General features: G+C 41.0%; 1 protein-coding gene and 1 long non-coding RNA gene across 2 annotated transcripts in view; one reads left to right on the top strand and one right to left on the bottom strand.

Annotated features, from left to right (window-relative positions):
* Mep1b (meprin A subunit beta) overlaps window positions 1–10,942 on the top strand; it is a 24,646-nt gene extending 13,704 nt beyond the window's left edge. The window contains exons 10-15 of the mRNA XM_090353581.1: window positions 680–889; window positions 3,948–4,391; window positions 6,354–6,533; window positions 8,006–8,132; window positions 9,629–9,833; window positions 10,807–10,942. Coding sequence (XP_090209707.1) covers window positions 680–889; window positions 3,948–4,391; window positions 6,354–6,533; window positions 8,006–8,132; window positions 9,629–9,833; window positions 10,807–10,821 — 1,181 coding nt within the window. The 3' untranslated portion in view covers window positions 10,822–10,942. The remainder of the gene's footprint in view (window positions 1–679; window positions 890–3,947; window positions 4,392–6,353; window positions 6,534–8,005; window positions 8,133–9,628; window positions 9,834–10,806) is intronic.
* On the bottom strand, window positions 10,426–17,615 carry LOC150049775 (uncharacterized). Its single transcript, XR_016538883.1, has 3 exons — window positions 17,351–17,615; window positions 16,390–16,558; window positions 10,426–10,666 (listed from the first exon to the last, which is right to left on the bottom strand). It is a non-coding gene; the product is annotated as an uncharacterized LOC150049775 (long non-coding RNA).

Below are 17,615 nucleotides of genomic sequence, written 5' to 3'. Positions count from 1 at the left end.
TTCAAGAGAAATGAGCAAGTGGGCAAGACCCTGTTTTCCTGTCTGTCCTTTCTCCTGTCTTCACACAATGGGTAACTTGCCCAGAAGTAACTTAACCATTACATCTGGGACTTCACAGTATAACAGCTCTTACCTAGCTCTGTTTCAAGCTCTCATTTGGACATCATTTTCATTTCTCTTCAACTTATTTTCAGAAGGGGACTCTGCTTGGTATTTTATGGGTGAAAGCTGTTTCCACTTGGAGCTGGTCTTAGGGCACTTGAAAGACAGTTCTTGTAGAATCTGCCTTTTTGTCCTACTGCTTAATAATGTCTTGGAGAGTCACACCGCATTTTTTTAAAACTAGCACTGGATACTTAAATTTACTTTATCTTGAAGCTGATAGTAAATGAAAGCGAGTAAAATGATCAGTGCTCACAAGCAAACCCCTACTATTGTAAATAAACATTTCATAATTACTAGATTTCATTTTCATTTTGTTACCTTTGGTTAGGAATCCCAAGGCTAGCTAGATATGTAGCTTATCTAAGGCTAGCTAGATATGTAGCTTATCTAAGGCTAGCTTAGACATATAGTTTATGACTGAGTTAGGATTAGTGAAAGAATGTCTCACTATTCTTAGATACACATCTCCCTAGCCAGTATCCTTTCTCTCAATTCTGCTCTTTCCTCTTAACAGGTTCTGGTTACTTTATGCATTTCAACAGCAGCTCTGTAAATGAGGGAGCCACAGCAGTGCTGGAAAGTAGAATGTTCTACCCTAAGAGAGGATTTCAGTGCTTGGAATTTTATTTATACAGTAGTGGAAATGACCAACTGAATATCTACGTTAAGGAATATTTTGCAGCCAATGTGAATGGCACCTTAACTCTCATAAAGGAAATCAAAGGTACAGTCTTGGCATTCTTGTTTGGGTTCAGACTGAGACAGTGTCTTTATTAAAGTGATGACTTAAAGCAGGCAGGGGCTATTGACTCGCTAGTTCTGAAACAGAAGGTGATCTTGCTTAAATAAGGAAGCTACTATGAGGCTCCTCTGGGGGTGTTATCTTGTGTGATACAGCTCATAGAAAGTATAGTGTAAACTAGCTTGGACAAAATGGGAAAAGTTAGCTGGGCACGGTGGCTGTAACCCTAGGTGCTCAGGAGGCTGAGATCTGAGATCGGTGGTTCAAAGACAGTCTGGGCATGGAATTCCGTGACACTCTTATCTCCAATTAATCACCAGAAAATCTGGAAGTGGCGCTGTGGCTCAAGGGGTAGAATGACAGCCTTGAGCTGAAGAGCTCAGTGATAGTGTGGAGGCCAGGAGTTCAAGTCCCAAGACTGACCATAAAAAAAAAAGGGAAAGGTTACCAGCTCAATGGAACTGGACTGTGGGAGGACTCAGCCTGCCTCTGAATTTTGTTGGAACTTCTAGTTTTATGTCAGAATAGGCTTGTGTTTTAGTCCTTTTGGCTCCTGGTTTACCTCTTATCAACTGCAAAAGGAACTCTTTCTCTAGATTTTGCCTTTACAAATAAATTCCACTGAAAGACTAGTAACTCAAGCTAGGCTCACTTCCGTAAGCCTAGCTACTCAGGAGGCTAAGATCTGAGGATTGAGGTTCGAAGCCATCTCAGGTAAGAAAGTCGGTGAAACACTTGTCTTCAGTTAACTTGTCTTCAATAAACCAGAAGTGGAGCTGTGGTTCAAGTGGTAGAGAACCATGAGCAACCAAAAAGCTAAGAGACAGTACCCAGGCCTCAAATTCAAGCCTTACGACCTAAAACGCAAGCGCGCGCACACACACACACACACACACACACACACACACACACACACACAGACTGTAGTGACTTGAACTAAAGGCTGGAGCAATTCCTGAGTGGGGAGTGGGTGCTCACACTTTGTATCAATCATAATCAGAGAAACAGACCAAATTGACCACCTATTGAAGCAGATGGTTAAGAAAGTCCCTGGGGAAGAAAGGGATGTGAGCTGGCAAATAAATTATTCTGCTCTGTGTATTGACTGGTTGGTTTGATGAATTGAGCAAAATTGACAGAAAATAAGCCCACGCTGTGTTATGTGTCATGCCATTCTTCCCTGCTTCACAGTGAAGAGGAATCTAAAATGTAGATGTTGTTTTTCTTTGAATACTTGTGAACAATGAGACAATGAAATTTTTTTTTTGTCAGTCCTGGGCCTTAGCTCAGGGCCTGAGCACTGTCCTTGGACTTTCTCAAGGTTAGAGCTCTATCACTTGAGCCTCAGCACCACTTCCAGCTTTTTTTCTATGCATGTGGTACCAAGGAATCAAACCTGGGTCTTCGTGCGTGCTAGGCAAGCACTCTACCACTAGGCCAAACTCCTGGCCCCGACAATGAAATTTTTTTTTTTTTTTAGTTTTGTTTTTATAGTGCTTTTGGAGTTTGAACTCAAGGTCCCCACCTCTTGAGACATGCACACACATATATCATTAAGTATGTTATAGATGTAGACATGCAAACCTTACAAACACCGCATTTGTATTAGTGAAGATAATATGTTTTGTTATGCATGTCAATACAAGTTTCAGAGGTAGATATTTATTATTAGTAATTTAAGGGTCTCACATTGGTAGACAGTAACATTAAAGACACTGCTGAATCACAGCTTAAGTGGTAATACTGAAAATGAAATAAAAGCACTCTTGAAAGTTTCGTTCAGTCTAGCATCCATCCACAGAAAACAGCACTTCACATTTTAATTATCTTTAAGTATTTGTACAAAGAAGTTACCACTCAATAAATGAGTTTATGGGCACAATGCATCTTGATTGATGTTGCCCCTTTCATTATTCTTCCCACCCCTCCTAACGCATTCCTAGCTTCAATTTTCTTAGTTTCACAGCATTTCCACAAATTGGATATTTTGAGCTTATTCTCAACAAATTGTGGTGCTCATTAATTATTGATATATTGGTGGTTCAAATCATTACGTTAACTGCCAGTTTGACATGAATCTCTCATCTGTTACCTACCTGAAAGCTTCTGAAGATTTTTAGTGTCCTGTTTCTTATTAGAAGATGTGACATAAGCAAGTAATATAAAATGACATACCACATTAGTGGTTGCTAACTCGTGGTGTAAGGTAATAGAGAATGAAGTAGAGATTGGGAGAAAATATCAAATATCATATAAGACCTTTTATTGTATGCCAGTACTGGGGACTGACCTCAGGACCTGGACACCGTCCCTTAGCTTTTTTGCTCAAGACTGATGCTCTACCACTTGAGCCACAGCTCCACTTTTGGTTTATTGGTGGTTAGTCAGAATTAAGAGTCTCATGGACTTTCCTGCTTGGGATGGCTTTGAACTGTGATCCTCAGACTTCCTGATTAGCTAGGATTACAATATTTAGCCATTGATGTCCAACTCAGAAATAATGTTTATAATGTTGAGTTACTAGTTAGTGATGTAAGGAGTAAATAGGATGAAGTAGGCTTTTTTGAGTCTTCCAGATTTCTGTTTAATACCACTATGAAGTTGATTGCAAAATTTGCATGTAAAGAACAACTAAACTATGAATATATTAAAGAGATCTCTAGAGAACATTTACAGAGTCATGGATGCAGATGTTAAAAGTTAACCAACATACAATGGCTGGAGACACATAAATAGAGCATGAAGAACTTGTGAATTAGACATTATTGCTTGTTTACCCATTTCTGGGAAAAGCTATCAAATCTGAGAAACAACTATACAATCATTAAGATATTCCAGAAAACAGTCTGACCTCACGTAAATGCCCTGAAGTAAATCATTGTGGGCTGCAAAAGTTTAAGAAACGAGAAAAGCTACTTCATGCCTGTAGGAATTAAATAGCTCTCAGGTAATCATTTGACTATGAGCAATCCAATGTTGATCATGTTGAAGCACAATTCATAGTCCTTTCTCTTGTTTGCAATTATGACTGTCTTTGCAGAAATAACCACTGGAAGTTGGCAACTTTACTATGTAACACTACACATCACCAACAAATTTCGAGTGGTGTTTGAAGGACTCAGAGGCTCTGGAACATCATCGGGTGGCCTGTCTATTGATGACATCAATCTTTCCGAGACACATTGCCCTCATCATATCTGGCATATAAGGAATTTCACACAGTCTGTTAACAGCCAAAATGGAATTCTGTATAGCCCTCCATTTTATTCTTCTAAAGGTTATGCTTTTCAGATTTACTTGAATCTAAACTCTTTGACTAATGTTGGCATATATTTTCACTTGATCTCTGGAGCCAATGATGATCAATTACAGTGGCCATGTCCTTGGCAACAAGCCACAATGACACTCTTGGATCAAAATCCTGACATTCGACAGCGTATGTCCAACCAGCGAAGTGTAACTACAGACCCATTTATGACCACTGGTTCGTGACTCATTTTCTTTATTGCTAATACACAATCATTGTTCTGGGGGGTACAGATGATTTGAGAATGAGGGATTGCATAGTTGAGCACCTAGGGAATTGGTAACCCGAGTTTTGTGAATGAAAGATGTTTGGGGTAAAGATTTCAATGGTTGAGGATACAGTTACCAAACAGCAACTGTTGAGTAGTTGGGCAGCCAAGATGTTGCAGAATAGAGGAGGTACTGTGTTATGTAAGGTGCATTAGATATATGTGCATATGCAAATCCAAGGTTTGCTTCTCATTATTTATGTGATGTGGAACAAATAATTCTTGGAGCTCTGCTGTCCTCAGCTACAAATGCAGGGCAGTAATCCTAACCCCACAGAATTGTTATGAGAATTAGGAGAGACAACCAATGGAAATCTGTTGAGAAGGCCTAGTACAGACCGTTCCTCAGATGCTGGGTTCTCTTAATCCATCTTGTCTTGGTTGTGCCATTATAAGTGGAAACACAAATGTATCTCTTGGTCTAAAGATTGGTTTTGGTCAGAGGAAGAAGTTGATGCACTGGAGTATTGGTTATAGAAATGGACTACAACTTCTTTTTCAAGGGTCCTGGGAAATTTGCTAATGGGGATATCATTCTTCATCATCCCAGTCTCAAAAGAGAGTAATACCCAGAAAACAATGATCATACTTCAATTATGGTAATCTTTTGTTGCACAGCTACTAATAGAGGAAAAAAATAGAAGTATAGCAAGGTGACATGCTAAACTTGAAATTTATAGAGGAAAAAGGATGGGCTACAGAGCAACTTAAATTGATTTAAAAGTAATTTTCACAAAGGAAATTATAGAGAAATTAACATTCATAATTTTCACTTTTACCAAAATGTTTTTCCCTAAATGACATTGAAATCCTATTGAATGCAGTTAATGCAATAAATTATTTTATGCTAATATTAAAAACTTACCTAGCCGGGTACTGGTGGCTCATGTCTGTAATCCTAGCTACCCAGGAGGCTGATGTCTGAGGAACTTGGTTCAAAGCCAGCCCAGGCACTAAAGTCCGTGAGACTTTTATCTCCAACTAACCACCAGAAAACTGGAAGTGGTGCTGTGGCTCAAGTGGTAGAACACTAGCTTTGAGCTGAAGAGCTCAGGGACAGTGCCCAGGTCCAGAGTTCAAGCCCCACAACTGACAAAAAAAAAAAAGCAAAAAACTTAGCAGCTGCCAGGGGCTGGTGGTTCATATCTGTAATCCTAGATACTCAGAAGGCTGAGATCTGAGGATAGCAGTTCAAGACCAACTCAGGCAGGAACGTTTGTAAGACTTATCTCCAAATTAAGCACTCCAAAAAGCCAGAAGTGGAACTGTGGTTTAAGAAGTAGAAGAAGCTTAAGGGGCAGCACATCCTGCCTTGAGTTCAACCTACGGCTTCCCTCCACCTCCACCCCTCAGTGGTGGAGCTTGAATACAGGACATGAGACAAGAGTCTCATGGGGATTTGTCAGCCTGGTTTTGAACCCTGATCCTCAGACCTCAACCTTCTGAGTAGCTAGGATTACACATTAGCTACCAGCACCTGGCCCAACCTACTGCTTTAACCTATATCTTCAACACAGTTACAAACCCTCTCTATAACTTCAAAAGCCACAGAGGCATGATTCTAACAGAGGGTCTTTCTTCTGGTCAAAAAGCACAGGTGTGAGATCCCCCGCTAGGAGGCTTTTGGTCCTCTCTACTTATTGAATAAACAGTCTAGTGAGCAGTCCTCCCTGCCAGGCAATCTCATTTCCTTTAGGGCAGTATAAATGAACAAGCTCCAGTGGTTTGCCAGGGAATACATCACAGGTCAATAGCATCATTTAATTATTTTGAGCTCCATCCTAATTGTGTTTCACATTGCCTGTTCTTTCCTACCACTGAAAGCTATGATGATGCTAAACACAATCCATTAATATAAATTGCCTTTTCAGATAATGGGAACTATTTTTGGGACAGGCCTTCCAAAGTGGGAGTTGTGACTTCGTTCCCTAATGGAACTCAGTTTCACAGAGGCCCAGGCTATGGAACTTCTGTCTTTCTAAGCCAGGAGAGGATGCAAAGCAGAGATTTTATAAAGGGAAATGATGTTTATATCCTACTGACAGTGGAAGGTATGTCAATAAAAGTAGTTTTATATTACTTGTTTTTTGTTGTCGTTGGGTATGGCCAATGATTATTCACCACATTCTTCTGGGTTTCATTTTTGGGTACATTATAGGATGTGGAAGAAATGGGCAGGAGTTGGGGCTTCTTTTAATATGAAGCATTAATAATATGAAAATAATTTCATATGAAACAATGGAAGTGCCAGGGAAAGAGTATAATTATTACTTCATGGAGTAATAGGCTGGGAAATTTCTTGAGAAATGAGTTGTGGAACATCTAATATTTTCTAGGACTATAGGACTCAAAAATAAAAATATGACAAGTACATCAAATCAAAGTGGTAACGATTGTTTTATCATCTGAATATGTACAAAAGCACACACATCTTGGCAGTAATGACATTGGCCTATTGTTCTTGAAAGTATCTTATCCAGGGAAGCTATTGATGACATTTCCCAGACAGTCTGATAGTTTCCATGTTCTGTATTGTAGGATTTTATCTAAACTACTGTTGAAAAACACATGCATCTCAGTAAAGCAGATTCATCCTTTTGATGAGAGGTGGTACAAGCAAAACCCAAGAAATTTTGACTACAGTGTCCATTAGGGTAGGTCAAGATGATAGTTCATGGGGAAAGATATTCCACAATCACTTTTTTTGTATTACTGGGGTTTCAATTTAGGACCCTGAGCTGGCCTCAAACTCCCAAATAACTAGGATTACAGGCATGAGCCACAGACGCTTGGTAGCCTTGGTTATTTTGAATAGAGCCTCACAGTTTGCCCAGACTAGCCTGAACTGTGATCTTCTCTGTAGCTGTTATGGCCAGTGCACACCTCCCTCAGCCTTTTCTGTTGAGATGGGAATCTCAAGAACTTTATTTTTTTTTTTTTACCCAGGCTGTCCTAGAATCTTAGTTGTCTTGGTGGTCTCTATCTCCCAAGGGGCTAAGATTCAGATGTCGGTAACAGGCATCTGTCTCCTAGATAAGTCTACCAAGACAGAAAACCTGGTACAGGAAAAGTCACTGTTCATTAACTTTTTTTAGTCTTGTTTGAGTCAGAGGCAATCTCCCTTCCCCTGCTTCTTCATATACCTTAAAAAATATCAACAAGAAAAGGCAAATAATATGAGTTTGGATTTTAGGCCACCAAGCATCTTGCTTGTTACTTCACCATAAGAAATATTATTGTCCTTCGCTGTTTTTATACATATGTGCATGTGTGCATGTATCTGTGTGAATGTGTGTTTATGTGTTCACTGGTGTTTGAACTTAGGACCCTGCATTCTTGTTTGGGTTTTTGCTTTTACTTAGTGCTCTATCACTTAACTTACATCTCCAGTTCTCTTCACCTACTTTTTATTACAGTGCCATGACGGTTGCTGTATCCTGACCATCTTCCCTTTGCAGACTGAAAGGTTGGATGATTGGTTATTAAGGCAAAAGCTGATGCCAGCCTGTTCTATCTTCCTCAGATATAGCTCACCTCAATACCTCACAAGTGCAGCCAGTCCCAACCTCTAATGTCCTTGACCTCTGCTCCAGCTTCCCATGTGAGAATAGTGGCATCTGCACTGTCAAAAATGGCAAAGCTGAGTGCAGGTAAGGGGTCTTGTGGGGAAGGCCATTTCATTCTTCAGAGGGAAATTTCATGAAGCCAGTTAAAGCGGTCGGATCACTCACTGGAAGGTTGTATGAACGAAATCAGCCAGTGGTCATCTCAGAGCCATTCAGGGTGTTTACTTTCCTTGCACTCCATGTAGGGCTGTGGATAGCTACAAAGACAATGAATTATTGATGAAATACAGCACGTTGCATTCTAATTGTCCAACAAAATTCCCACATGTCACCTATTTATTAAAGCCTCACATGGCCTTGTTCTTTGGGGTATGACTGTTCTCATCTTCTAGATGAAGACACTGAAATTCTGGGATGTTGGCTGAGGAGTTAAATATTTGACTCCTTAGGCTACCTCTCTGGGCCTGGGAGTTGTGCCTGAGCTCTTCAGCTCAAGGCTAGTGCTCTACCACCCGAGTCATAGCACCACTACTGATTTTCTGGTGGTTAATTAAAGATAAGAATCTCATGGACCTTCATGGGTAGGCTGGCTTTGAACCGCAGTCTTCAGAGTTTGGCCTCCTAAGTAGCTAGGATTACAGGTGTGAGCCACAGGCACCCTGCTTCTCTTTTCTATCTTGTAGCAGCGGCTTTAAAATTTGATGAGGTGTACTAATATGCTTTATCCCTTAATTTTGTCCTTCCTTCCTTCCTTCCTTCCTTCCTTCCTTCCTTCCTTCCTTCCTTCCTTCCTTCCTTCTTTCCTCCCTTCCTCTCCTCCTCCTTCTCTCTCTTCCTTCCTTCCTTTTTCTTTCCTTCCTTTCTTCCTTCCTTCCTTCCTTCCTTCCTTCCTTCCTTCCTTCCTTCCTTCCTTCCTTCCTTTTCTTTTGTCGGTCATGGGACTTGAACTCTGGGCCTAGGGGTTGTCCCTGAGCTCTTCAGCACAAGGCTACCACCCTACCCCTTGAGCCACAGCGCCACTTCCATTTTTCTGGTGATTAATTGAAGATAAGAGTCTCACGGACTTTAGTACCTGGACTGGCTTTGAACCACAATCCTCAGATCTCAGCCTCTTGAGTAACTAGGATTACAGACATGAGCCACCATATGTGGCCCTTCCTTCCTTCCTTCCTTCCTTCCTTCCTTCCTTCCTTCCTTCCTTCCTTCCTTCCTTCCTTCCTTCCTTCCTTTCTTTTGCCAGTCCTGGGGCTTGAACTCAGGGCCTGAGCACTGCCCTTGGGCTTTCTCAAGGCTATTGCTCTGCCACTTGAGCCACAGCATCACTACTTGTTTTTTCTGTTTGTATGGTATCAAGGAATCAAACCCAAGGCTTCAAGCATGCAAGGCAAGCACTCTTATCATTAGATCACACTCCCAGCCCCTTCATTTCCCTTTTCCTGGCCTTAAGGTGCCAGTCTCACATTTGCCTCCAGTCTACAGTGAGTGAAGTAATTCCATGGTTGGAGTACAGGCAGTTCGTTGACAGGGAAGACATTCACAGTTAATGTCAACCTATGGCTTCATCTCATGTCCATGCCCAGGTGTCCTGCCGGGGAAGACTGGTGGTTCATGGGAGAAAGGTGTGAGAGGAAAGGCTCAACCCGAGACACCATCATCATCACTGCTTCTTCCGCCGCTGCTGTGTTTGGTGCCATGCTCATTGTCACACTTGTTAGCATCTATTGCACCCGGAAGAAATATCGTCAAAAGACACGTTCAAATACGGAAAACATAAATCTAGAAAATGTAAGTTCCGTCTGCTGTTTGGTTATGTGAAACCCACTGATGCCACCATATGAAGAATGAGGACATTTTTGCACACCATTCTTGGTTTGGTTTTCAATGCTTGGATGAGTGGTTTGAGGTCATGAGTTCCTATTACCTTCATTTGCATTAATGAAACTGGGGAAGGGGGTGGAGAAGAAGAGGTAAAGGGCTTTGTACTTGCCATTGCATTGAGCTGCCACCAAAGCAGGGAGAAAAGCTGGGCAAGAGAACAGCCTTCTGGGAAAGCATTTCTTTGATGGGAAAAACTAGCAACATGTCTTCCCTGCTGCTCCATATCCCAGCAGTAGAAGGCACAGCACCACAAGTGGCTTGTGTCCATAGACCTGGACCCCTGGCCCAGGAAGGTGGAGTCAGGCATTAGCATAAGACAGGTAGAAGAGGGAGCCGAGTGGAGGGGACTACCAACTTATTTTCCTAGAAGCTGAAACATGTCCGTTATTATAAGAGTTCTGATTTAGCCAATACAGATTGGGAGGAATTAAAAGAAAAATGATTTTAAAACAATAGAAAAAAGACAAAGGCAACTGTTATAATAATATCAGGACAGAAATGTTTGGTCTCTAGGCAATTTAAATACATTCTCAAGGGCAAGACATCAACTGACATTTTCCTTAGTCTTGGCATTTCTCCAGTTAATTCACGATAGCAGATGTTACAGATCAAGGTTAGATCTTCAGTCAGGATGACCTTCTCTCTGGGGAGCATTTGTATGCTCATCTTGATGGTTTGGCATGTGAGTAGAGGGGTCCTGAGAGGCCAGGGAATTGTCCTGCAGAACGAAAGGGATCTGCCTGCCAGCCGAAAGGGAGGAAGGCCAGGAGACTGCTGATGGAGACTTTATTGAACAGTTAGACTGTTTCATTGTGATTCATTTAAATGATAACCTCTAAATTTAGAAATTAAGTCATCTGATTATTCTTTCCCCTTTTAGCAATATGCTTTTTGAAGATTAACTGAGCAATACAGCCAGCCAATGAAATGAAAAAGGACTCTTCACTGTGGATTTACCTAAGTTATAATTATATCACCTCATTCTGCTCAAAACGGATCATCTGTGAATAGCTCAGTATACGATAGATCATTATTTTGGTAAAAGTAAAATTATCAAAATAGCTTACCCTTTCTCTCTCTCCTTTTTTTTGGTAATGTACAGAGGGGTTACAGTTATATTCACCAAATAGAAGGTGCATTACTTCTCACACATTGATACCCCTTCTCATGGTTTTGTCCCCATTTCCCTCTCCCCACCCCCTCCCAATCCTCTTGTTTCCCCCTTCCCTTTCCTATTTTAAATAAACAAATGTATATACAATATACCAGGTAACAAAATCAGATAAGAGAAGGGAAATAACAGAGTAAATTAAGAACAACAATCATTGAAGATAAAGTTCTTGTTTCCATATCTTGGAGATACTTTGATTTAGCCTCATCCTGTCTGGCCTATGTATTTTATCTAAGTTTTGTCCCTGTGTGGGTTTTTTTGTCTTTTTCTTTATAAAAATAGCAATTCAGGATCATCTGGCTGCATAATATTGCATAAAAGGGAGCACAGCCATTAGAAAGCTTTCCCAAATCATCCATCCTTCTGTCTGGGCCAAGTGTAGCGATCTCTCTGCAGTCCCAGCAAGGTCCCCTTGGGATGATGGTTTGTGTGAAATCTCAGTAGTTTTACTCCTGTCCTGTCCTAAGGTAGGGACTGCAGTGGACAACTCTCCTCACTCTTTGACAAATGCTGTTTTCCAAAAGATGGCTACTTCCTTTGGTTTTTATATGCTCGTTGGGGTATGTGAGTGTGATTTCCCATATTTTTGAGCACATGACTTCAGTCCCCAAGAAAACTGCCTCCCCCCTCCTCCTCCTCCTCCTCTTCCTCCTCCTTCTTCTTCTTCTTCTGGGTCATGAGGCTTGGACTGAGCCCGGGTGTTTCCCTGAGCTCTTCAGCTCAAGGCTACCACCCTACCCGTGAGCCAAGCCCCATTTCCCATTTTCTAGAGTTTAATGGGAGATAAGAGTCTCAGGTCCTTCATCTCTGGCCATAAAAGAAATGCAAATCAAAACAACTCTAAGATTCCACCTCACTCCAGTTAAAATGGTCAGGATCAAGAAATCTAATGACAACAGATGCTGGAGGGGATGTGGCCAGAAGGGATCACTTCTACATTGTTGGTGGGAGTGCAAACTTGTTCAACCACTATGGAAAGCAGGATGACAGTTCCTCAAAAACTAAACATAGAACTCCCCTATGACCCAGCAATTCTACTACTTGGCATTTACCCAATCGTCCAGAAACAAGGACATACTAACAAAGACATATTAAATCCACTAACACAACGATGTTCATTGCAGCACTATTTACCATAGCAAAGATATGGAACCAATCCAGATGCCCCTCAGTTGATAATTGGATCAACAAGATGGAATTCTATGCTGCTGTCAGAAAGAATGACATTGCCCCATTTGTAAGGAAATGGAAAGACTTAGAAAAAATCAGATTAAGTGAAGTAAGCCATACTCAAAGGAACATAGGCTCAATGGTTTCCCTCATTTGTCATAATCAGTAGAAACCTTGGGCTGTCCCAGCCACATGGCTGGCGGTTTATAAAGGTAACCTGTAAGATTAGGCGGGGTCGCTCTCTCACTCACATCTTAGAGATGGCCCTGACCTGTCAGTATGATTCTCGATGCTAGGCGTGGAATAAAATTCTGTTTAACTTAAAAAAAAAAAGAAAAAGAAACCTTGGGCTGTCCTAGCAGAGATTTACAACAGAACAAAACCTAGATATATAAGGCTATGCTAAATGAAAGGACCTCCAGGATATAGAACAAAAGCCATATAATGAGTGATTGTTGTCCTTAATGTACTATGTTATCTCTCATCTCTTTTGCTGTCCCTTGGTTATCTCATATTGTTACAGTATTTCACCTTGTTATCTGATGTATTGTATATATACGTATTTGGTTATTTGAAGTCTGATAGGGAAAGAAGGAAAACAAGATGAGGGGTGGGGGTGTGGGGAGGGAAATGGGGACCAAGACATGAGAAAGGGTATCAATGTATGTGAAATAATGCACCTTCTATCTGGTGAATATAATGTAACGCTTCTATTAATTATAATAAAAATATATGAAAAAAGTCTAGAGTTTTAGGATTCTTTCTTTACATCTTCAAATTTTATTTTTGATCCCAAAGAGTTATAAGCTTTCTATTGACCAGTATTTTTATTGCGAGGAACAAAACTGGGACTTATTTTTTTGTGATGGTACTGGGCTTATATCTCCATGCTTAGGTAATTAAATAATGTCTTGTAATAATAAATTCACTTCATTAACTTTTTATGTCCTAAGTTCTGGAACTAGAGTTCAGAGCCTGATAGCTGTCCCTTAGCTTTTTGACTCAAGGCAGGTGCTTTCTACTTGTGCCCCCAGCTCCTGGTTAAAAGTAATTTTTAAATAGAAGTCTGAGAGCAAAACTAGAATGCACACATGCTTTTCCTTATAATAAGTGGCTTGGGTGGATCAAAATAGCATTTCTGGTGAAGAAAATGAAGCCCTGCAAGGTTATGAGGGTGATGCCATTGTTTTCTGCATTAAGGTCTACTCAGAGCAGCCTCCTCTGGCTCCATGCCTCACTTCCCCCACCCTTCCCCAGCCACGACAGCCAGCTGTCAATCTATGCTTGTGAAAGTTTGCGTTGCTATGAGTTTCTCCCAATTTTGACTGACAAGAAATGAAGAGTATTTCTGGAAAGCAGTTAAAGGGTACTGCCTTGTCCTTACAGTAAAAATCACAGTTCCCAACTCGTAGGGCTACTAGTTTTAAAATTTAAAGAACTTGAAATGTGAGATTTTCACAGCTTTTAACATTTTATACATAGAGACTTCATGAATGCCTTTAATAGCATGTGATTTCCACTTGAAATGCTCACATTTTGATAAGATTTGACTGTATCACATTTTATCAGCAAAATCCTTCGATAATACTAGAGACTCATGGGAACACAGTAATTCTTCCAGTCCTCCCACGCCCCTTTGAGTAGATTGATGCTAGTGGAAATTAGTTCCTCTACTTTCTTGAGTGTAGGGAGAGGCTGAGCATTATGTGACTTAAAGGTTTGAATTGACCTTAATGTTCCTGCATTTCTTCTGTAGATATCAACCATCTATAAGGTCCCAGAAGAACAGGACTTGATTTGGGTTATCTTGAGTATTATTAAATATGGATTTTAAGTAAAAGGGTTATCCTCTGTCACTGAGAAATTTTCACATAGATCAACTTTTACCATTGAAGTCACCTCTGACTTAACTTTAAGCCATTTGATAGCATGCCTTTTATGACATGAACTGCAGTTGAGAGATATGTCACACATGAGAAATGAGTGAGGGTCTGGCTGTATGATGTGGCACAGACCTGTAATTCTAATAGTTGAGAGGCAGGGGAAGGAGGATCATGAGTTTGAGGACAGCCTGGGTTACACCCCCCCCCTGCACACCACCACCACCACCACCTACCACCACCACCACCAACAACAACCACAAAAGAGGCTTTGATTATAAGAGGTTGTCTTTACAAGTATCAAATGGTGAGAAAAAGATGTTGGAAAAGCCTAAAATTATTAACTGGCCATTTAAAAGCATAGGCGATTTTATTACAAACAAGACTGGGAATTGGATACAGATAATTGGAGCTGAATAGTGCATTAACTTTGAGGCCTTTAGAGATGATCCTTCACTGGGTAGACGGAAATAACTGTTTTTTTTTTTTTTTTTTGCCAGTCCTGGGTTTGAGCTCAGGGCCTGAGCACTGTCCTTGGACTTTCTCAAGGCTAGAGCTCTACCACTTGAGCCTCAGCACCACTTCTGGCTTTTTTCTATGTATGTGGTACTGAGGACTCGAACCTGGGTCTTTATGCATGCTAGGCAAGCATTCTACCACTGGGCCGAACTCCCAGCCCCAAAATTACTGGTTTTGACAGAGGGAAGGGGCACTGTACTCAAGTCTAGTCTCTTTGTAAAGCTATTTGGTGTGTTTTGATAGTGCTGGGGTTGGCACTAAGGGCCTCACAAGTGGGCTAGGCAAGTGCTCACTGCTGAATTACGCTTCCAGCTATTTTTGCACTAATACATACTGTTACCTTCAAGTTCTTCTATTGAGATGGAGACTCATAGATTGTTTGGTTTTGATTTCCCCAAACTGACCTGAAACCATGATCCTACCACTTTCACGAAGCCGGAATGACAGTCCCATGCCAACATGCCCAGGTATGGGTTGTGAAGGGTCTCACGATCTTTTCTGTCTGGGCTGGTATGGAATCTTTTTTTTTTGGTATGGAATCTTGAGCATCCTTTTCTTAATCTCCAAAGTATCTAAGATTACAGGTGTGAGTTACTAACATCCAACTCTTCTTTAGAAAATTATCAATGGCTATTTGTATTTATTTATTTTTGTACTTTTTACCTGTCGTGGGGCTTGAACTCTGGGCCTGAACACTGTCCCTGAACCTCTCTGTATTCAAGGCTAGCATTCTACCATCACTAAAGCCACAGCATCACGTCTGGCCTTTTCTGTTTATGTATTACTGAGGAATTGCCCCCAGGGCTTTGTGCATGCTAGACAAGCACTCTACCACCAAGCCACATTCCTAGCTCTTCAATAACTATTTTCAAAACATAACTTCTAATAGCTACAATTAGGACATTTTAGAAAATTTTTTTTTTTCTAAAAGTGATCTTATGCTGGGCACTGGTGGCTCATGTTTGTAGTCCTAACTACTCAGGAGGATAAAATAAGGGGATCTCTCAAGCCATCCCAATCTTTAAGCTGTGGCTCAAAGTAGTAGAGTGCTAGTGTTGAGCAAAAAAAGCTCAGAGACAGCACCCAAGCACTGAGTTCAAGCCCTGAGTTCAACTGACAAAATAATTAAATTAAAACAATCTTATTTGTACATGCCACAAATGACTATCTCATGTATGATGGTGATGTGTGGAGCTAGTACTCTGAGTTTTAACCATTTCTTTTTCTTTTTTTGTCTGTCATGGAACTTGAACACTGGGCCTGGGTGTTGTCCCTGAGCTCTTCAGCTCAAGGCCACTACCCCTACCCCTTGAGCCACAGTACCACTTCCAGTTTTCTGGTGGTTAATTGGAGATAAGAATCTCATGGACTTTAATGCACAGGAGCTGGCTTTGAACATCGATCCTCAGATCTCAGCCTCCTGAGTGTGAGGCACCCTGGCAGTTTTAACCATGTCTTTTCTAAGTACGTTCAGATATTACATGCCTTTTTGAGGGTCTTCTATATGGGTTCCCCCCTAAAAAAAGGTGTTTTTTGTTTTTTGGTACTTTCTGGAAATTCTGTAACAAACAAAACCAGAAGTGACCTTTTCTAAATATCTTGTGTGTCCCCTGCTTGAGAAATGACTCAGTTATCATAAATCTTAATGGTAGTAATTTACTCGGTCCCAGGGCAGCTAGGATTGTGCAACATTTTATCTCAGATGCAACCTTGAAAAACTCACCTGTGATAAACACCTGGAATTGGCTGGAACCATTTTGATTCTGCTTCCTGGCAGAGCTGCACCTTGCGGTTGCTCACTGCAGCATTCCCTCATCTGTAAATTTCTGCTTGATGCCTGGAAACCTGGCAGAATATCATGAATCAATCATCATCATCTTCTTCACCAGCTCCTAGGCCAATATAAGGATAAATATGAAAGAGATCATTAATATCAGAAAGAACAGAATATATTTATCTCTTTGGAAACTTTAATTAATGGTCTTATCAAACATTCTTTTTCTCACAATCTTTTCAAACGATGTCTCCTTTTGGTTGATGATGCCTCAGTGTTATTTTGTCTTCACGTTAGTTTCTATTTTCTTTTTCTTTTTGGTTGGTCGTGGGGCTTGAACTCTGGGACTGGGCCCTATCCTTAAGCTCTTCAGCTCAAGGTTAGTGTTCTACCACTTTGAGCCATAGCTCCACTTCCAACTTTCTGCTGGTTATTTGGAGATAAGAGTCTCACAGATTTTCGTGTCCGGGTTGGCTTTGAACCACAATCCTCGGATCTCAGCCTTCTGAGTATCTAGGATTCCAGGTATGAACCACCAGCACCAGGCTTGGGTTTAGTTTCTTAGATTATCTGGTAAAGACAATGTAAGAAGGAATGGGAAGGAAGATAACACTGGAGTCTAATCGTTCTGACTGGAAATATTTTCATGAAAACATGCTCTAACTAATACATTTACAAACTATGCCAACCTACAACTAGCCCATAAAAAGAAAAAAAATTATTCCAAAAAACCCACTCTATGTAGGTTATTTCTCTAGTTCCCTTCCGGCTAACAGGGGCTGTTGCTGTGATTGACAGGGGCCTTCTGACCCCAGTCTGTACATCCCAAATACTGCTCCCCAGTAAGCCTAAGAGAAACAAGAACCCCCAGCAGACTTTCAGGACAGTGCCATCACCCCTCGCTGCTCACCAAGGTCTCAAGGGAATCCATGCAAGCAAGAAGGAATGTGGAAACAAATAGTTACAACTCCTGGTTGTAAAATTCAAGACCCTTTGGACTATAGGTAAAGAATTTACAAGTTTGCTTAGGCAGATGGAGATTTTATGGGCTGCAAATCTGAACTTTGGGAAGGTAGAGGCTCATCAGGGCCCCAAGAATGATGCAGGAAGCAGAAACGCCCATGCCACCTGGCCTTAGTTTGATCCTTGGCTATCTCATACCACCTCTCTGTTTT

This window comes from Megascapheus bottae, chromosome 19 (assembly GCF_031878675.1).
Source record: "Megascapheus bottae isolate mThoBot1 chromosome 19, mThoBot2.hap1, whole genome shotgun sequence".
NCBI classification, from domain to species: Eukaryota; Metazoa; Chordata; class Mammalia; order Rodentia; family Geomyidae; genus Megascapheus; species Megascapheus bottae.
Note: the sequence above shows the minus strand (reverse complement) of the source record. Positions and strands in the feature narration are given on the sequence as shown.